This window comes from Trachypithecus francoisi, unplaced genomic scaffold (genome assembly GCF_009764315.1).
Source record: "Trachypithecus francoisi isolate TF-2019V2 unplaced genomic scaffold, Tfra_2.0 Lachesis_group13, whole genome shotgun sequence".
Lineage (NCBI taxonomy): Eukaryota > Metazoa > Chordata > Mammalia > Primates > Cercopithecidae > Trachypithecus > Trachypithecus francoisi.
Genome location: NW_022681458.1, coordinates 39,864,478 through 39,887,201, shown reverse-complemented (window position 1 = coordinate 39,887,201; position 22,724 = coordinate 39,864,478). Strand labels below are relative to the sequence as shown.

The following is a 22,724-nucleotide window of genomic DNA, read 5'->3' as shown; positions in this document are numbered from 1 at the left end:
ATTAAAAACACCTCTATACATACAAGCTAGAAAACCTAGAAAAAATGAATAAATTCCTGGATACATACAACCTGCCAAGATCTAACCAGGAGGAAACTGAAACCCTGAACAGACCATTAATGTGTACCAAAATTGAATCAGTAATAAAAAAGCAAAAGCCCAGGACCAGATAATTAACAGCTGAATTCTACCAGATATACAAAGAAGTTGTACCAATTCCTACTGAAACTATTCCAAAAAATTAAGAAGGAGATTTTTTTTTTAACTCATTCTAAGAGGCCAGCATCATTCTGATAACAAAACCTAACAGACACAACAACAACAACAAATTTCAGGTCAATATCCCTGATGAACCATTAAAAAGTGGGCAGATACTTATCAAAAGACATATACACCACCAATAAACATATGAAAATATGCTCAACATTACTCATCATCAGAGAGAAATGCAAATCAAAACCACAATGAGTTAATAACTCACACCATTCAGAATGGCTATTATTAAAAAGTCAAAAAACAATAGATGCTGGTGAGGCTGTGGAGAAAAGGGAACACTTATATACTGTTGATATAAATGTAAATTACTTCAGCCACTGTGAAAAGCTGTTTGGAGATTTCTCAAAGAACTTGAAACAGAACTACCACTTGACCCAGAAATCCCATTACTGGGTATATACCCAACGAATATAATATTCTACCAAAAAGACACATTCATTTATATGTTCATCACAGCTCTATTCACAATAGGAAAGACATGGAATCAACCTAGACTCTCATCAGTGGTAGACTGGATAAGGCAAATGTGGTATGTATATTCCACGGAATCTGATGTAACTATAAAAAAATGAAATCATATCATTTGCAGAAACATGAATGCACCTCAAGACCATTATCCTAAGGGAATTAATGCAGGAATAGAAAATGAAATACTATACGTTCTCACTTATAAGTGGGAGCTAAACATTGAATACACCTGGACAGAAAGAAGGGCATAGATACCAGGGCCTACTTGAGGGTGGAGGGTGGAAGGAGGGTGAGTATCGAAAAACTACCTATTGGATATGATCTATGCTACCTGGGTGATAAAATAATTTGTACACTAAGCTCCAGAAACATGAAATTTACCCATGTAACAAGCCTGCAGAATTAACTCCTGAACCTAAAATAAAAGTTGGCAGGAAAAAAACAACAAAAATTAGTAGTTTCTATACACAATGAGCTAGCTAAAAAAGAAATCAAGAAGGCAATCCCATTTACCATAGCTATACTAAAAATAAAATACCTAGGAATAAATTTAACCAAGGAGGTAAAAGACTTCTACAAGGAAAACTATGAAACACTGAGGAAAGAAAGAAGATGCAAGCAAATGGAAAGATGGCTCATGTTCATGAATTGTAAGAATTAATATTTTTAAAACATCCATACTACCCAATGCAGTCTACAGATTCAATCCAATTCCCACTAAAACTCCAATGTCATTTTTCACAGAAATAGAAAAAATAATCCTAAAATCCATATGGAACCATAAAAGACCCCAAACAGCCAAGCAATCTCGAGCAAAAAGAACAAAGCTAGATGCATCAAACTCCCTGGTTTCAAATTATGTTATAAAGCTATTGTAATCAAAACAGCATGGCACTGGCACAAAGACACATAAACCAATGGAACAGGCAGACGGCCCAGTAATAAACCCAAGTATTTAGTATTTATAATTAGTTGATATTTGACAAAAATGCCAAAAACACAATAGGGAAAAAACAGACTCTTTAATAAATGGTGTTGAGAAAAATACATATGGCTCAGAAGATGAAATTGGACACTTATCTCACACCATACACAAAAATCATCTCAAAATGTATAAAAGACTTAAATGTAACATGTGGAAATGGGGAATTGTAAAGTTAATGGAAGAAAACATAAGGGAAAATCTCCACAATACTGGTCTATGCAATGATTTATTGGATAGGACTCCAAAAATGCAGGCATCAAAAGCAAAAATAAACAAATGGAGTTGCATCAAATCAAAAGTTTCTGTACAGAAAAGGAAACAATGAACAGAGTGAAGAGACAAAACATGAACTGGAAGAAAATATCTGCAAACCATACAGCTGACAAGGGGCGAATATTCAAAATATATAAGGTACACAAACAACTCAAAAGCAAGAAAACAAATAACCTAATTTTAAAATGAACAAGGGATCTGAAAAGACATTGCTCAAAGGAAGACATATGAAAGGCCAATAGATAGATTAAAAATACTCAATATCTCTGATCATCAGAGAAATGCAGATTTAAACTACAATATGATATCATTTCACGCCTATTACAAGAGCTATTATCAAAAAGAAGAATGATAAGCATTGGCAAGGATATGGAGAAAAGGGAACCCCTGTACACTATTTGTGGGAACATAAATTAGTACAGCCATTTTAGAAAGTAGTATGGAGGTTCCCGATAAAACTAACAATAGAATTACCATATGGTACAGCAATACTACTTCTGGGTGTGTATCCAAAAGATGTGAAATTGGTGTATCAAAGAGATATCTGCATCCCCATGTTTACTGTTGTGCTATTATAATATCTAAGATATGAAAGCAATTTCAGTGTCTATCAACAGATCAATGGATAAAGAAATGTGTACACAGTGGAATACTACACAGCCTTAAAAAAGAAGAAAATTCTGTCATTTGTGATAATATGGATAAAACTGGAAGACATCATGCAAAATGAAATAAGTCAGACACAGAAAGACAAATACTGCATTATCTCACTTATGTGTGAAATCTTAAAAAGTTGATCTCATAGAAACAGAGAAGGTGGGTACCAGAGGCTGGGTGAATGGGAAGAAAAGAGGTGAGAAAAAGAAAGATGTTGTTCAAAGAGGTATGAAGTTTCACTTAGAATGCAGAAATAAGTTCTAGTAATCTATTCCACTGCATGGTGACCACAGTTAATAATAATGTATATTTCCAAGTTACTAAAATACATTTTTAAAGTTCTCACTACAAAAAAATGATAAATTGGTGAGGAAATAGATATGTTAATTATATGGATCAACTCTATAATATATACATAGATTATAAGATCACATTGCATCTAATGAATATACACAATTATTTGTCAATTAAATTTTTTATGAAAAAATGAAATTTAAAAGGCTGTGGATAAAATAATTGCAAGGTGCATTTCACATGCATGGTTTTGGTTGATTCAAAGTACAGAATTAGCAAGGACAATGTTTTGGGGAGATTATGGCATATTTCCCAACAGTACCATCAATCATTAGTAAGGGATTTAAATTTAATGAATGGAATTCATGGCTTAAAGAGGGCAGTTATATAAAATGGATGAATAGGAGATACGAGGTTAATGATGTTCACATATATCACTCTCTGCCTTCCTTAACCCTAATCTTCTGCAGACCCTACAGGCTTTTAAACTCAAAGACTCATACATTATTAGAGCTCTTACCATTTGCCCTTTGTGGAAATAATCTTGCAGCCTTATGCCTGACATTTAGTGTGTCACAGCTAGATGGTTCATCCACCTTAAGAGTATTAAAATGATTGCATTTCCTGTGACTATGTGATTGACTTAACTACATACAGTGAGGCCCAGGAGTTATAATATAATATATTCAGAGTTGCCACAGCAAATGCCTCAAGACCCTGCAGTATTTTTAACTAAACTAATTCAACAGATGTTTACTACTGCCTAACATGGACTCATCACTATTAGTAGTGAGTTCTAAGTAGTAAGAGCTCTAATTATGTATGTATTAAGTTTAAAATACTCATTATTATTACTAGATAGTAAGATACAGTGGTAAATAAGACTAAATCTCAGTACTATCTGTAATTTAAAGTCAAATGAGAGTAACAGACAATAAATGAATAAAGAAACATAATATGATACCAGGAAATGATATATGAAGAAAGAATACTAGGAATGGAGGAGGGTGGATGGGTAAACAATCACTTGACATAGAGTGGTCAGAGGAGCCCCCCAACCCGTCCTCCATTAAGGAGGGAACATCTGAGCAGAGTCCTAAATGGTGTGAATGAACGAACCCTGAGAAGATCTGTGGGGGAGAGCATTCCCCTGATGGAGAAGAATATTAGAAAGACCTTGAGGCTGGAATAAGTTTGGTTTGTTCAAGGAATAGTAAGAAGACTAATGTGGCTGAAGCAGAGTGAACAAAGGGAAACATGCTAACACATGAGGACAGAAATATTAAGTGGGGGCATTATAGATGATGGTGAGAAGTTTGGACTTTATTCCAGGCATGAAAACATGCCATTGAAGAATACTGATCAGAGGAGTAACATGATTTAGATTACATCTTTGCAAGATGGGTCTTGCTGCTATTAGAAGAACAAACTAGACAGAGGCAAAATTGGAAGCAGGAAAACTCAGGTTTTATAGCAGACAGGAGAGATGAAAGTAGCTTGGTCTAAGTCAAGGTGATAGCAATGACAGTGATGGATTTCAGATACATTTTGAATACAGAATTAACAAGACTTGATGGTGGACTGGATATAAGAGATGAGAGAAACCACAATATCAAGGTTGACTCCTACAGTATTGGTCTTAATAGTTTAGAGGTGCCATTTATAAGAATATAAACTCCACAAAAACATTTATTTTTGTGTTTTTTGAATATAAGCTCCACAGGAACATTTATTTTTGTCTTTTATGTTCAACAACACATTTCATTGACCTAGAAATAATGCCTGGAATGTTTATATGCTGAAAAGATTAAATGAATAGGGAACATTAAGAGGAGGGAAGCTAAGTTAGTGGAGGTGAAATTAAGAATTCAGTCTTCGTCATGTTAAGTTTGACATTTCTATAAGATACCTAAGTGAAGTAAGTTTTTACATATACACTCTGGGAGTTCATGGAAGAGCCCCAAGATGTGGGAGTTATTCATTTACAAATTATATTTAAAGTTACAGGGCTGAATGAATAACCTAGAAAGGTTAGAGAAAAAATAAAATACAAGGACTGGGTGTGAGACAATCTTACATTTAGAAATTGGAAGAGGAGACCTCCCCAGCAAAGAGTAGCCAATGAAGAAGGAAGAAAACTAGGAGAATGTAATATTACAAAAGGCCAGTGAAAAATAGCAGTTTCAAGACAAAAAGCGTGGAACTATTTTGTCAAATGTGGCTAAGTAGTCACAGAGATGAGGACTGAAAACTGATAACCACATTTGGTAATATAGAAGTCACTGGGGACTCAGTTGTGGGTTCATAGGAATGTGTTTCAGGGTTAAGATGACAAGGGTATGGCTGTAAGATCTGTTAAGACCTCAAAAAGATTTAAGGTGGTGACTCATAGGCCTACTCAGCTAGGCAAAAATTATTTTAAGAATCTTAAGTAGCAACTTAGGCCTTCTTTGCCAGACAAGGGCACTTCTAAATTTCTTAAGGACATTTTGCCACAGCACCTGCCACAGCATCCTGACTCTCAGCCCAAGGAAATAGGGGTCTGACTTGAAGATATTTAGAAGTGTAACATTTGACTAATTTAGATCTTAATTTGATACACAGGAAGCCCACAAAATCTTTAAAAGAATAATAGCATCTTGGACTGAAAGGAACAGGGGTAGTTTAGAAAGAAAAGACACATATGTGAAATTTCAGTCTTCACTGAAAGCAAAAATGAAAAGACACATTTGAACTTTCAACTTCCCACACACAGAACATGGGCTGCAACTACAAACAAAAGTATTTCTTATGGAAAAAGGATTATTCAAAGGGTAAGGCTAAAATGTGAGGGCAAGACCAAGAACTTCAGAATTACTATGGTCAACTGACTGATGTATGCCTCATGTTTTCCCTCCCTCTACCTTTATAACGGAAGTGTCTGTTCCAATTTTCCTGTTGTTGGCTTGTCATTGTATGTAGGGGACAGATAACTGGTCTCTTCAATTAATAGATTTTTAAGTTTGAGAGGAGTCATACCTAAAGAGACTCACCCACATGAACCTTAGTTAGATAATAAAAGGTTAGATAATAAAATTTTGCAGTTCAAGCCTGAGCTTGATACAGTAATAGCATGACATTGAGGATCTTGGGAGTGAAGTGAGTATATTTTGCATGTGGGAGGAATATGACTTACTTGAAACTCAGTTATCTCCAAATATGTCCCCAATGTACAACCCCTCCCAAGATTCATGCCCTTCTGTAGTCCCCTCCCATACTCAATCAGGACTGAGCATGGGACTTGCTGTAATTGACAGAAGGTAGTGAGGGTGATCCTGTGCTCATCCCAAGCCTATGTCTTAAGAGGACCTGAAGTTTCTGTTTTTGCATTTTGGAAGCCTTGAGCTGCCACATAAAAAGCTCAGCAGCCTTGTTAGACAGATTATATAGAAAGACCACAAGAAGAAGCCCCATGGAGAGAGAGAAGGATAATTCCCAAGATTACATGGAAAGAAAGATCTATATATTATCTATCTATCTATCTAATCTGAGGTGTGTGTGTGTGTGTATATATATATATATACACATATGTATCTGAGACAGAAAGAAGGAAACAGATACATCAAACCAGATGTTCTTGCATCCCAGCTGAGCCCAGCCTTAACAGCTATTCAAGGTGTCAGACATATAAGTGAGTGATCATGAGTGTTTCAGATCAATCAAGCTCCAAGATAACTGTAAGTCCATCTAACATCCAACATTAAGTGGAGCAAAAGGACTGCCCAACAAGCAAGTCAACCCCCCGGTATCTTGAGAGATAATAAAATTTTTTTTTTCAATCCACTTGGTTTTGGAGTGGTTTGTTATACAGCAATAAATAACTTACTTATCAAGTGAAAATTGAGTATTTTGGAAGTCAGATTGAATGTAATACATAAATTAAAAGGTAAACTACAAACTATGTGCCTATACAAGTGGTTAATATCTTGAAAATAAAAAGAGCTCATTATAAAACCTAAAAACCCCCAAGTCTTCAAAAGAAAAAAATGGACAAAGGACATGATCTGTCTACTCATAGCAGGGAAAACCAAAATGACTAATGAGCAAGAAAAAGTGTTTTGAGCAAGACAAAGTGTTAATCATTATTTAAAAGACCATTAATACTCAAATACTGTTGGTAAGAATGTAAAGTGGTACAGTCTTTCTGGAGAGCAATTTGTTAGCATGCCATTTCTGTAAATACATTAGGAGATAATCACAGATCCACAGATCCAAATAAACAAGCAAAAGAATGTTAATTTCAAACTTAATGTCCAACAATATTAAAACTGTTTAAAAACTTATGGAATATTAATATTTGAGGATATTCTACATCTTGCAAATTTTTAAGAAAATTCAAGTGGCATGCATGTAAAGTCAAAAAATAAAAATTATATGTCTATTTTGATTCAAGCTTTTAAAATTCATAAAAGATATATGTATATATGCATAAGAAAGACTAAAAGAAAATAAAATTGTTAAATGTAGCAGTAGAATTATAACTGCTTTTATTTTCTCTTTTACATTTCTCTCCATTTTCTAAATTTTCTGTGACTGTGCATTACTTTCAGACCATTTAGAAAAACCAAGAATGCTATTTTTAAGTTGTATTAATTAAGCTATTGACATAGGTAATTGAGAATAATTCCCAGTTAAAATTATACCTTTTGAAATTTGGGAGAGAATTTAGAAATGACCTAGTCTGATCTACCATTCAAATAATGAGAAAAATAGATCTAGAGACTTAGATGCCCAAGCTAGTATTTAGAAGCATAATCTTACTTAGAACTCAAATTCTTTATCTTCTGACCTATATTTCTTTTTATGTCATTTGATGAACTACCTGTAATAGTGATTCCAATAAGATATAAAGATGTAAGTAGAATGGCTGTCATTTTGAGAAAGTCTAGAATTTGATGTCCCTTTAAATTCACACTCTTACTCTCATTTTTAACTATAAAATTATTTGTAATAAGGAGAACATATGCTATTTCCTATAATATAATAGTTTTATTAAGAATTTCCACTGAAAGAACTTCCAGGCTTTTAAATTTCCTTTGAATTTACATTTTGTTATTGTTGTTACACTTTCAGCTGAATTACCAACCCATGAGATTAATTTGTATTACTGGCATCTCAAATCACTTTGCTTTTCTTGAAAGTTTTTTATCCATATTTCTTGATTGATATAAGTAAAGTAGGAATATTTAATATACTTAGACACATTTCCACTTGGAGACATTTGAATGCATTTTCAATTTATTCGTATTTAATTTTTTAAAATAGATTATTTTGTGTCCCTAGTCTTTTTTTTTTTTTTTTTTTTTTGAGGCGGAGTCTAGCTCTGTCGCCCGTACTGGAGTGCAGTGGCCGGATCTCAGCTCACTGCAAGCTCCGCCTCCCGGGTTCACGCCATTCTCCTGCCTCAGCCTCCCGAGTAGCTGGGACTACAGGCGCCCGCCACCTCGCCCGGCTAGTTTTTGTATTTTTAGTCTAGTCTTATACTTCTAATATAAGGGCAGACACCTTGAGCTCAAGGCCTTCTTTTGGGTCTTGGCCTTGAAAGCTACCTTTTAATTTTTAATCTGGTGGAAACTAAGCCTGTGTTCTTCCTTTCAGCTAAGACTGTTGTTTTGCCAGCTAATTTCTGTTGGAGATGAAACTAAGTTCCTTCTCTTTGGATTTATACAGATACTCCTCAAATTTACCTCTGATAGAGATGAGTCTGCTTTTAAAATGCTTGGATAGTTATCTTTTAATTTTACTTCTGATGGAGAAAACACATTTTTCATTTTTCTGTCTGGCATGCTTTCTGACTGACGTTCACCTGAAGGTGGTACTCTGCCTGCTTTTATTATTTCCTGGTTAGAAATAGTGCACAAAGAGTGCACTTCTGTGGGTGAAGATGTTGATTCATCACTTTTAGAAGCATCAGCAGTTGAATTATCTTGGTCCAATTGGTTCAAAGTTGGTACAGTCAGGCCTTTCTCAGAATCATTATCCAGTAACTAGAAAATACAGCAATAAAACAAACTACCAATTAATCATTATTGACTGGAAAATTTTACAAATTAAGAAAATGACTCAAAATCAATTATACTCTTATCCTTTATCATAACAAATTACCATTATTATTTATAAATTTTACATTCCTTAATAAACATGTGAAATTCTTTACTTGCCTGAAACCATGGACTGTAGAATACTATCCATAAAAATGATAAAGCAGTGGTTCTCATATATCCAAATCTATAAATCAGCAACATCTCAAAATAAAAAATCTGAGGGTCTGACATTCTACTCTTATTATACTGCCACCAATATATCATGAAACAAAGGAAATTTTAATAGCAAAATGCACAAGGAATGATATCATAAATCACAACTATGTAAGAAAATAAAGAGAATATTAATAGCACCACAGTACAAAGAACAATATTGCAAAATAAAGGATGGCCTGTTAAACTAAATAAATTTAGCTTTATGAAAAATTATCTGTATTATCTTCTTTTACTCTCCTTGAACTGGGGAAAATAGTGATACATACTGACTCTTCAACTGGCATTTGGGAGCCACTGACCCAGGAATGGAAATCATTAAATCCTATTTGTCAAGCAGTAAGTGAACATTTTACTCTTCATTGGTTTACATGGGGATCCACTGCTTTATGGAATGAATACCTTATGTAAATTTAGCTGAAAAGCAAATTATATTATGTAAACTCTATGTTCTGTTTATTTCTATTATAAACTATAGAATATTATTTCCTGTGCAAAGTTTACAATATGATAAAAGATTTTGGTGAGAAAGAGTGAAAACTGCAGTTAGGTCTATGGCACTTATTTCTAGAACTTCATGCTTTTTTCCGGTTTCTCCTTCATCTCTTCCTCAACACATTTTGTCCCCTATCTTCATATTTTTAAATGTTACTATTTTATGCAGAAGGCTCTTTCAAGAGTGTAACTATACAGATATTGCCATAATAGAAACCATAAAACAACTGAGTAACTTCTCGGATGCCTTTCTCTATCTATAAATATTTCTCCATTTATAAATATTGTATCCCTTTATAAAATAATGACTATTAAAAGTTCTCTTCCAATTTCCCTTACCTCATTTGGAGTAGTTTCAGCTTCCTCATTTACAAGAGGGATATCTGCTTAAAAATTAATGGGGGTATTTTATTTTACATAAAAACAATAAACATACGTATGCACATTGATAAAATACTATTACATTTTTTTCTCACTAAAAACAAAGAGCAACTTAAATCAAAGCAGCTGTCCAAACATAAACACTACTTACTATAAACAAGCTGATGAATCTCTGGGAAGATGGGGGAGTGGTAAATGATAACATTTCAGATCCATAAATACAAGACACAAACACGGGTACATGCTATATTTTTTTAAAGTTGAGAGGAAATAAACCCCAGATGATAAGTGATGGGACCAGGATTGGAAGAAGAGACTAGAACAAGGGTGTATGAAATTAGACAAAATAGGACCATTCAAAGAAGGCTGGTTGAAATACTTGTAAAATTTTCCTAGAAATATAAGGAATACATATTTAGCATGTAAAAAGGGAAAACCTAAAAGGGACAAAAAGAAAACAAATAACTGAGGCAGAATTCTAGCAAAAAAATTTGCTATGGTCACAACTACATGACTTTGTTCAGCTCTTTTTTTTTCTTTTCTTTTAATTGTAAGAACAATTCACATGAGACCTATCCTCTTAACAAATTTTCTAGTGTAAAGCACAATAATGTTAACTATCAGCACAATGTTGTAAAGCAGATCTCTAGAACTTTATCATCTTGCAAAACTTAAACTTTATATTTGTTGAAAAGCAATTCCCTATTTGCCCCTCTCCCTAGCCTCAGACAACCAGCATTCTACTCTGACTATTTCATATACCTCACATACATGGCATCATGCAATATTTGTCTTTCTGTGACTGGCTTATTTCACTTAGTATAATGTCCTCAAGGTCCATCCACGTTGTCACATATGGCAGGATTTCCTTCTTTTTAAATGCTGAATGATATTCCATTGTATGTAGACAGGCATATCTCTTTTTATTGCACTTCTAAGATACTGTGTTTTGTACAAATTGAAGGTCTGTGGCAACCTTGCATTGAGCAAGACTATTGGTGCCATGTTTCCAAAAGTATGTGTTCACTTTGTGTCTCTGCATTACATTTTGGTAATCCTCAAAATATTTCAAACTTTTTCATTATTATAATATCTTTTATGGTACTCTATGACCAGTGATCTTTGATGTTACTATTTTAATTGTTGAGGGGCACCACAAACCACACCCATCTAAGATAGCAAACTTTTAAAAAAAAATTTAACTTTTAAATTCAATTGTATATGTGCAGGTTTGTTACATAGGTAAACTTTTGTCATGGGGGTTTGTTGTACAGATTGTTTCATCCCCGGGTATTAAGCCTAGTATCCATTAGTTGTTTTTCCTGATCATCTGCCTCCTCCTACCCTCCACTCTCTGATAGGCCCTAGTGTGTGTTGTTCCCCTCCATGTGTCCATGTGCTCTCATCATTTAGCTCCCACTTATAAGTGAGACTATGTGGTATTTAGTTTTCTGTTCCTGCATTTGTTTGCTAAGGATAATGGTCTCCAGTTCCATCTACGCTCCTGGAAAGGACATGATCTCATTCTTTTTATGGCTGCATAGTATTCTATGGTGTATATGTACGACATTTTCTTTATCCACTCTACCATTGATGGGCATTTAGCTTGATTCCATATCTTTGCTATTGTGAATGGTACTGCAATGAACATAGCCAGGCATGTGTCCTTATAAAAGAATGATTTAGATTCCTTTGGGTATATACCCAGGAATGAGATTGCTGGGTCAAATGGCATTTCTGTCTTTAGGTCTTTGAGGAATCACCACACTGTCTTCCACAGTAGTTGAACTAATTTACACTCCCACCAACAGTGTATAAGCATTCTTTTTTCTCTGCAACCTTGCTGGCATCTGTTATTTTTTAACTTTTTAATAATAGCCATTCTGACTGGTGTGAGATGGTATCTCGTTATGGTTTTGATTCGCATTTCTCTAATGATCAGTGATGTTAAGCATTTTTTCATATACCTGTTGGCCACATGTGTGTCTTCTTTTGAAAAGTGTCTGTTCATGTCCTTTGCCCACTGTTTAACGAGGTTTTTTTTTTTTTTTTTGTAAATTTGTTTAAGTTCCTTATAAATGCTGGATATTAGACTTTTGTAAGATGGCAAACTTAATTTATAAATGTTGTGTGTGTTCTAACTATGCCACTGACTGGCTGTTCCCCCATCTTTCTTCCTCTCCTTGGCCTCTCTATTCCCTGAGACAGAACAATATTGAAAGTAGGCCATTAATAACCCCATAATGGATCTGAGTGTTCAAGTGAAAGAAGATTTGCACATCCCTCACTTCAAATCAAAAGCTAGAAATGATTAAGCTTACTGAGGAAGGCATGTTGAAAGCTGAGACAGTCCAAAAGCTAGGCCTCTTGCACCAAACAGCCCAGCTGTGAATGCAAAGGAAAAAATTATTGAAGGAAACTAGAAGTGCTATTCCATACACAAATGATAAGAAAGCAAAACAGCTTATTGCAGATATGGAGAAAATTTTAATGGTCTGGATAGAAGATTAAACCAGCCACAAACAGTCCCTTAAGCCAAAGCCTAATCCAAAGAAAGTCCCTAACTCTGTTCAATCCAGTGCAAGCTGAGAGAGGTGAAGTGGCTGCAGAAGAAAACCTTGAAGATAGCAAAGGTTGGTTCGTGAGGTTTAAGGAAAGACAGTATCTTTGTAACACAAAAGTGCAAGGTAAAGCAGCCAAGTGCTGATGTAGAAGCTGCAGCGAGTTACCCAGAAGATCTAGCTAAGATAACTGATGAAAGTGGCTACACTAAATAGGTTTTTATTGTAGATGAAACAGCCTTATACTGGAAGAAGATGTCATCTAGGACTTTCATAGCTAGAGAGGAGAACTCAGTGCCTGACTTCAATGCTTCAAAGGACAGGCCAACTCTCTTAGAGGCTAATGCAGCTACTGACTTTAAATTGAAGCCAATGCTCATTTACCATTCTAAAAATCCTAGGGCCCTTAACATTTACGTCAAGTCTACTCTGCCTGTGCTCTATAAATGGAACAACAAAGCATGGATGACAGCAGACCTGTTTGCAGCATGGTTTACTGAATATTTTAAGCTTGCTGTTGAGACTTACTATTCAGAAAAAAAGATATCTTTCAAAATATTACTGCTCAGTGACAATGCACCTGGTCATCCAAGAGCTCTGATGGAAATGTCTGAGGACATTAATGTTGCTTTCATGCCTGCTAACACAGATCCATTCTGCAGCTCACAGATCAAGGAGTAATTTCAACTTCGAAGTCCTCTTATTTCAGAAATACATTTTTATAAGGCTTTAGCTGCCTTACATAATTCCTCTGAGGGATCTTCTGCAAAGGATTCACCATTCTAGATGCCATTAAGAGCATTTGTGCTTCAGGAGAGGAGCTCAAAATGTCAACAGGAATTTGGAAGAAGTTGATTACGACCCTCATGGATGACTTTAAGATGTTCAGTGAAACTTCAGTAGAGAAAGTAACTACAGATGTGATGGAAATAGCAAGAGAGCTATAATTAGAAGTGAAGCCTGAAGATGTGAGTAAATTGCTACAATCTCATTACAAAACTTAAATGGATGAGGAATTGCTTCTTATGGATGAGCAAAGAAAGTGGTTTCTTGAGATGGAATCTACTGCCAAAGATGCTGTGAACACTGCTAAAATGACAACAAAGGATTTAGCATTCTATATAAACTTAGTTGACAAAGCAGCAGCAGGGTTTAAGAGGACTGACTCCAATTTTGAAAGAAGTTCTACTGTGGGTAAAATGCTATCAAACAGCATCGCATACTACAGAGAAATCCTTCATGAAAGTAAGAGCCAACTGATGCAGCAAAATTCATTGTTGTCTTATTTTTTAAAATTGCCACAGCCACTCCAACCTTCAACAAATACCACCTTGATCAGTATATATATATATATAATTTACAAGAAAACCCAAACAACCTCATATATGTGTATATATATGTGTGTGTATATATATGTGTATGTGTGTGTGTGTATATATATATATATGAGACAGAGTCTCATCTCACTGTGTTGCCAAGGCTGGAGTGCAGTGGCGTGATCTCAGCTGACGGCAACCTCCACCTCCCGGGTTCAAGAGATTCTCATGTCTCAGCAGCCTCCTAAGTAGCTGGGACAACAGGCGTGAGCCACCACACTGGGCTAATTTTTGCATTTTTAGTAGAGATAGGGTCTCACCATGTTGGCCAGGCTGGTCTTGAACTCCTGACCTCAGGTGATCTGCCCACCTCTGTCTCCCAAAGTGCTGGGATTACAAGCTTGAGCCACAGCGCCTGGCCTCTCTATTTTTTGAGATAGGGTCTTGCTCTGCCACCCAGGCTGAAGTGTAGTGGCATGATCCTACCTGATGCACCCCACCCTTGAAGTCTTGGGTTCAAGCAATCCTCCTACCTTGGCCTCCCAGAGTGCTGGTATTATATGCATGAGCCACTGTGCCCAGCCAGCAATTAAGTATTTTAAAATTAAGTCATGTATATTGATTTTTTACATAATGCTATTGCACACTTTATTTAATAAACAATAGTATAGTGTAAATGTAATGTTTATATGCCCTAGGAAACAAAAAAAATCATATGACTTGCTTTATTGTGGTGGTCTAGAACTGAACCTGCAATGTCTCTGAATTATGTGTGTATACCACATTTTCTTTATCCATTCATCTATGACATTTAGGTTGTTTCTACATCTTGACTATAGTAAGTAACACGGCAATAAACATAGGAGTGCAAATACTGCTTTGAGATACTGATTTCAATTCTTTTGGATAGACACCCAGAAGTGAAATGGCAGGATCATATGATTTATCTATTTGTCATTTTTTTGAGTAACCTCCACGCTGTTTTCAAAAGCAGTTGCATCATTTTACATTCCCCCGACAGTGTACTAGGGTTCGAATTTCTTCACATCCTTGCCAACACTTGTTGACTTCTTGACTTTTCAGTAATAGCCATCCTAACAGGTGTCGTATCTCATTATGATTTTGATTTGTATTTCCCTGATGATTAATGATGATGAGCACCTTTTCGTATACCCGTTGGACATTTGTAATGTCTTCTTTGGATAAATATGTATTCAAGTGCTCAGTCCACTTTTTAAAAATTTTTTTGCTATTGAGTTGAAAAAGTTCCTTATATGTTTTGGAATATTAGCCCTTTATCAAATATATGGTTTGCAAATATATTCCCTCATTCTGTAGGTTTCTTCTTCACTCTATTGTTTCCTTTACTGTGTAGAAGCTTTTTAATTTGACATAGCCCCACTGTCTGTTTTTGCTTTTGTTGCCTGTGCCTTTGGTGTCTTATCCAATAAATTATTGCCAACACCAGTGTCACTGAGATTTTCCCCTATGTTTTCTTCTAGGAGTTTTACAGTTTCCAGTCTTACACTTAAGTCATTAATCCATTGAGAGCTGATTTTTGTTTATGGTGTTCAGCAAAAGTCTAATTTCAATTCTTTTGCATTTGAATATCCAGTTTTCCCAACACCATTTGCTGAAAAGACTATTCTTTCCTTATTGTGTATTCTTGGCACACTTCTCAAAGATCAGTTCATCATATTTATATGGGTTTATTTCTAGGCTCCCTCTTCTATTCTGTTGGTCTATATGTCTATCTTTATGCCAGTCCATGCTATTTTAATTGCTATATTTTTGTAATATATTTTGAAATCAGAATGTGTGACACCTCCAGCCTTGTTCTTCTTTCTCAAGATTATTTTGACTATCCAGAGTCTTCTGTGGTTCCATATAAATTTTGAGATTGCTTTTTCTACTTCTGTGAAAAACACCATTAGAATTTTGATAGAGATTGCACTGAATCTGTAGACTGCTTTGGGTAGTATGAACATTTTCACAGTATTAAATCTTCAAACTCAAGAAAACAGGATATCTTTCCCTTTATTTTCTTTTTCATTATCAATGTTTTTTAGTTTTCAGTGTGCAAGGTCTTTCACCTCCTTTGAAAAGTTTATTCCTAATTATTTTATTCTCTCTGATGCTATTGTAAACTGGAATTATTTTCTTGATTTCTTTTTTGGGAAGTTCATTGTTAGTGTATAGAAACACAACTGATTTTTCTGTGTTGGTTTTATCTCCTGCAACTTTACTGAATTCATTTATTGGTTCTAACAGGTCTTTTTGTATGGAGTCTACAGAATTTTCTGTATGTAAGATCCTGCCATCTGCAAAGATAATTTTACTTCTTCCTTTCTGATTTGGATACTTTCTATTTTTTTTCTTGCCTGATTGCTCTGACTAGGATTTCTAGTACTATGTTTAACAGAAGGGGCAGAATGAACATCCTTGAGCTGTTTCTGATCTTAGAGGAAAAGTGTTCCGTTTTTCACTGTTGAGTATGGTATTTGCTACAGGCTTTTCATTTATAGCCTTTCTTATTAATATATTGAGCTACTTTATTACTATATCTAGTTTTTTGAAGGTGTTTATCCTAAAAGGCTGTTGAAGTTTGTCAAATACTTTTTCACATCTGTTGAAATAATCATGAGGTTTTTAATCCTACATACGGTCGATGTAGTGTATCACATTAATTGATTTCTGTATGATGAAACATCCTTGCATCCTGGAGTTAAATTCCATTTGCTCCTTTTAATATGCTGTTGAATTCAGTCTGTCAGTATTTTGTTGAGTAGTTTTGAATCTATATTTATTGAGAATAAAAGACGACACACGAGAAGCAAAGAGAAAGGAACCAAAGCATATCAATACAAAAACATCAATGAAACGCAAGGAAAGATAGCATGTCAGAAAAAGATAGGCAAAAGTATTACAAGACAGACAGAAACAATGTAAAAAATGGCAATAGTAAGTCCTTAATAATGCAATAATTCTTTAAATGTAAATGGATTAAACTCCCCAGTTGAAAGACACAGAGTAACAGAATAGATATAAAAACAAGACCCAAGTGTATTTTATGTAGAGGAGACTCACTTTGGGTTTAAGGACACACATAGGCTGAAAGTGAAGGAATGGAAAAAGATATTCCATGAAAATGGAAACCTAAAAAGAGCAGGAATGGCCATATTCACATAAAAAATAGACTTCAAGTCAAAAACTGTAAAAAGATGCAAAAATGGCATTATATGATGATAAAGGATCAATACATCAAGAGGATATAACCATTGTAAATATATATGCAACCAATCTTTGAGTAAGTGGAAAAAAAAGTAAAAGAAAAAAAGATAGCTACCACCAGTGACTGAAAAAGTTACCCTCCATTCTTCCAGTGATATTGAAGAGAGGAACTATGATTATCCTATATCTAAAACTTGAATGTTTCAGGTAAAGAGTTAGCTAAAGAGGTAGTATCTCTGCTAGGCTGGTAGATTCCTAGAAGTTAGGAAATGAATCTTTCAAAAGCCTGATATAGCCAGAGAATTAGAAGTGGAGACGAAAGAGACGATTAATGTGTGACAAAAGTCTTATAACAGTAAGTCATTATTCCATTCCATACCTGCAGAATCCAAGACTTTAAGTTATATTATTATGTATTTTAAAGTGTAGTACTATACTTTAACTTGCTTTCTTAGTGAATTTAAGAGATTTTTAAAAGACAGCATCAACAGTCCATTTATTAAATCTCTTACTGATACTTTACGATAAATTCTCAAATGTTAACGCTAATCTAATTTCCTCTCCTTCTTCCTCTGCCACACTTTTTCACACACACACACACACACTCCTCTGCATAAACATACTCCTCTACATAAAAGAGACCAATAGCTCTATTGTTCGCAATGTCTAATAAAAATGCCTTTTCACAGGTCATAGTTAATATTTTAACTTTTTTCTCATCCTTAAAAAAGTAAAAGAGCATTGGCAAAGCATGGTGGCTTATGCATGTAATCCAAGCACTTTGGGAATTCAAGGCAGGAAGATTGCTTGAGCTCAAGAGTTTGAGACCAGTCTGGGCAACATGGCAAAATCCTGTCTCTACAAAAAAAAATACAAAAATTAGCTAGGCATAGTGGCATGTGCCTGTAGTGTCAGCTACTTGGGAGGCTAAGGTGGGAAGACTGGTTGAACCCGGGAGATTAAGGCTGCAGTGAGCTGTGGTTGTGCGACTGTACTCCAGGCTGAGTGGCAGAACTAGACCGTGTCTCAGATGATAATAACAATAATAATAATATTTAAAAATAAAATAAAGCAGCATTAAAACTTCTTTTTTTTTTTTTTTTGAGATGGAGTCTCACTCTGTCACCCAGGCTGGGGTGCTGTGACGAGATCTCGGCTCACTACAACCTCCGCCCTCCGAGTTCAAGTGATTCTCCTGCCTCAGCCTCCCAAGCAGCTGGGATTACAGGCGCCTGCCACCGTGCCGGGCTAATGTTTTGTATTTTCAGTAGAGACAGGGTTTCACCATCTTGGCCAGGCTGGTCTTGAACTCCTGACCTCATGATCCACCTGCCTCAGCCTCCCAAAGTGCTGGGATTACAGGCGTGAGCCACTGTGCCTGGCCTTAAAACTTTTTGATATTCTTAATAGGGTCTAACACTGTTCTTTAAAATTATCACACCTACCATATGCCGAAACTACAGTGAAATGCATATTTCCTAACAAAAAAGAAATCTACTTAAAGCAAATTATTAATTGTCTTTTTGTGATATAATCACTTTGATTTCAATTATCTTAATAATAGAAAAGTCAAATTAGTTTCTTACCTACTCCTGCAACATTTTCAAGCTCCTCTTCAGATTGACCACTTTTCGGGTTTTCAGATGCCTCATCCACATTAGTTTCCTAGAAGCAAAAAAAGAAAAAAAAGAAAAAAAAAAAAGAAAATATATTGGGGAAAATATCTGAAGAACTAAAACATTTTCCTCTGCCTTCATAACCACTTTAATACAATACACCTTCCTCCACACCCAAATTTACAGAAGACAAGAAGGAGATGGGTTTGTGAGAAAAGCAATTCAAACAGCACTATTTTAAGGAGCCGCATACTCTGACCAGGAGTTGATGTTCCAAAGAAAGGGTATCCAAGAATGGATGGAGTATTTGAATGATGGATGTAGGAGATAAATATTACAAGATAAATTACATAATATTGTAACTTCAGGGGGTATGAGAAGATACCCCCAGGAAACAGATTACTTTTTTAATTAGAATACATTTTGGCCTATAACTTAAAAGTGATGTGTCTCTTTACAAAATTCTAAGGAGAATTATAAGGTAAAGTGATCAGTGCGCACTTAACAAATACTGATCTTTTAATAAGAACCCTAAGTTCTTAGTCCCTTTAATAAAAAGTCCTCCCAAGTGTCTCCAAAATATGAATAGTGTATTGGTAAATACTAATCAGTTTATCCAACAGCAGCAGAACTCTGCCCATTTATCACAGAGGCATTAAAAAACATGAAAATATCAATATGTTATAACTACCATTTGAGACTGTGATCATAGTCAATGTTTTATCCATCCATTGAGAGAGCTATGAATCCTTTATTTCCAAGTCAACATGTATAGGTTAGAGTGTATTTCTAAATATTAAACCTTACTCACATTTCTGATAAGGGTTTAATGTCCAGAAAATGCAAAGAACTCTTACAACTTAACAATAAAAAGAAAAATAACTCAATTTTAAAACTGGCAAAGGATTTGAATAAATTTTATCCGAGGAAGATATACGAATGTCCAGTAAACACATGAAAAGATGTTCACATCATTAGTCATTAGAGAAATGCAAATCAAACCCACAATGAGATACCACTTCAAACCCACTAGGACGGGTATAATAATAATTTTTAAAAGTTAAAAAGGGTAGATGAAGATTTTGATCCTTCATACATTGCTGGTTGGAATGTACGATGATGCAGCTGCAGTGGAAAACAGTTTGGAAGCTCCTCATAAATCTAAACAGGGCATTATTACACAATCCAGCTTCCACTCCTTTATATATACCCAAGAGAATTGAAAACATTTGTTCACACATACACTTGCACATAAATGTTCATAGCAGCATTATTCATAATAGCTTTTAAATTGAAATAACCTAAATGCCCATCAGCTGATGAATGGTGCATAAACAAAATGTGGTATATCCAAATAATGGAATGTTATCTGGAGAGAGAAAAAAATGAAGTACTGGTACATGCTACAACATGGGTGAAACTTAAAAACATGGCAGGCAAAAGAGGCAAATCACAAAGGACAACATATTGTATGATTCCATTTATATGAAATGTCTAGAATAGGCTAAAGTTATAGAGTTAGAAAGTTGACTAATTGCTGCCTAGGGCTAGTGGAGGGGATGGAAAAATTGGGAGGTGTTGGCTAAAGGGTATGGGGTTGCTTTTGCAGGTGATAAAAATGTTCTAAAATTGACTGTGGTGATGGATACACAACTCAGTGAATATACTAAAGGTCACTGAGTTCTATAAATGGGTCATTTGTATGGTATATGAATTACATCCTTATAAATTATCAATAACTATTAAACCTTACAAATTATCAATAAATATTCATTGAATGGCACATTATCAAAACAGGTAAGTACCTGAACCATGAAAAGTATTTTATTATATCAAGGACAAAAAAATTGATCATCACTTTTAATTATCATAATCCCATTCTTAATAAAAAGTATTAAAAGCTGTAAATAGGAGAATGTATTATGTCAATTACCTCAGTATCCTTATGTTCCAATTTTGGCATTAGAATGCTTTCTAAATAGTTAGCTTTGTCTGTCCATGTATTCAGATTTCTATATTCTTTTTTCATCTTTTCCAGCCTAAAGAAATCAGTTATGAATGAAAAAAGCAAGTGACAGAAGAATATATATGGTATGATTCACAGAAGAATACATGCAATGTGATCCATTTATAAAATGTTCTAAAAGAGACAAACCAACAATATATTGTCTAGGGATACAAAGGAAAGGGAATGATTACAACAAAAATCAAGGTACTAGTTACATGGGGACAGTTAAGGAGAGGGATGTAATCTCAGAAGGGTACACAAAACATATTACTGATATTACTGGTGGTGTATTTATTAACCTGAATCATAAATATGTACATAATGGGCTTATCATCATTATTTAGGCTATATATACATGTTACAGAAATTATTCAATATGTATTACTCTTAGTATTTAAACCATAAGTCTTAGTCAGTTTGAGCTGCTATATCAGAATACAACAGACTGGGTGACTTAAACAATAGACTTTTTTTAATACACTTTAAGTTCTAGGGTACTTGTGCACAATGTGCAGGTTTGATACATAGGTATACATGTGTGACGCTGGTTTGCTGCACCCATCAACCCATCATTTACATTAGGTATTTCTCCTAATGCTATCCCTCCCCCAAACAATAGACATTTATTTCTCACAGTTCTAGAGGTCAGGAAGTCCAAGACCAAGGTGCTGGCAGATCCAGTGTCTGGTGAGAGTAGTCTTCCTTGTTTGCAGATGGCCTTCTTATATCCTCACATGGTGGAAAGAGATGGATCTTGTGTCTCTTTCTCTTTTTATAAGGGCATTAATCCCATCATTATAATAGTCCTACCCTCATGACCTAATCTAACCCTAATTATCTTCCAAAGGCAATGCCTCCAAATAACATCACATTGGGGATTAGGATTTTAACATATGAATTTGAGGGGACACACATTCAGTCCATAACACTATATATATTATATATATACAATTATTCAATACATATACAATATCTTCCACAACAAAGCAAGTGAAAAAAAGGATTATATATATATAATTATTCAATACATATACAATATCTTCCACAATAAAACAAGTGAAAAAAGGATGTATCTTCTAATCCAAGAAACTTCAAAAAGCTTGAATAACTTAAAGATATAATTAACAAGGATTAAATGGAAGACAGAGAATGTTTCCCAATTCATTTCATGAGGACATAATGGCCTTGACAATAAAACCTGACAAAGACATTAAGAAAAAGAAAAATTACAGTCTAATCTCATTCATGAATATAGATGTGAACATTATAAATAAAATATAGTTTTAGTACAAAAATCTGGCAGTGTGCAGAGACAATTTGGGAATAGCAGTTGAAACTGGGAGGGTTTTTCTCATTTCGAGATTCATGGTAAGATCTAAAGGGCCCAGAGCAGCCTAACCACTATGAACGCTCAAAACTGACCAGCCAAGTATCTCTTCCAGGACAGGACCCTAGGAAATCTTACAAAGCATTCCATTATACTACACACACACATACACACACACACACCCCAAATGAAAACATCAGAAGTGTGAATCTGTGAAGCTAGAAGAGTCTTCTAAGCCAATTCTCCTGCAAAAAATTCAGACAAATTAATTTCACATAAAATAGACCAACACACTTTAACAAAGATTAAAACCTGCAATGGATTGCAGCCTATCAAATGTTTAAATCTGTGAGTTCAAAATAATATTTTAAATATTTTTTTCAGAAACTAAAGTGTAAGACCTTACACTTCTGGTCTACTATAGGTCACTGCCCTAATGTATATACAACATGAAACACCATTTCATCAATAGGCTCATTTATTTAATTAATAACAGTAATATTAATAATTTTCATAATCTGAGAAGGCTTCACTTCAAAA

At 34.8% G+C, this 22,724-nt stretch overlaps 1 protein-coding gene across 4 annotated transcripts in view; it reads right to left on the bottom strand.

The window, feature by feature from the left end:
* Positions 1-22,724, bottom strand: part of C2CD6 (C2 calcium dependent domain containing 6) — a 187,074-nt gene that overhangs the window by 98,552 nt on the left and 65,798 nt on the right. For 2 of the 4 annotated variants that reach the window (XM_033230701.1, XM_033230704.1), the window contains exons 10-13: positions 20,783-20,888; positions 18,820-18,898; positions 10,084-10,130; positions 8,680-8,979 (exon numbers count right to left, since the gene is read on the bottom strand). In XM_033230701.1, the coding sequence (XP_033086592.1) occupies positions 8,680-8,979; positions 10,084-10,130; positions 18,820-18,898; positions 20,783-20,888 (532 nt within the window). Of the gene's footprint in view, positions 1-8,586; positions 8,980-10,083; positions 10,131-18,819; positions 18,899-20,782; positions 20,889-22,724 lie in introns of those variants that run through there. The other 2 variants (XM_033230702.1, XM_033230703.1) reach the window with 2 other exon arrangements.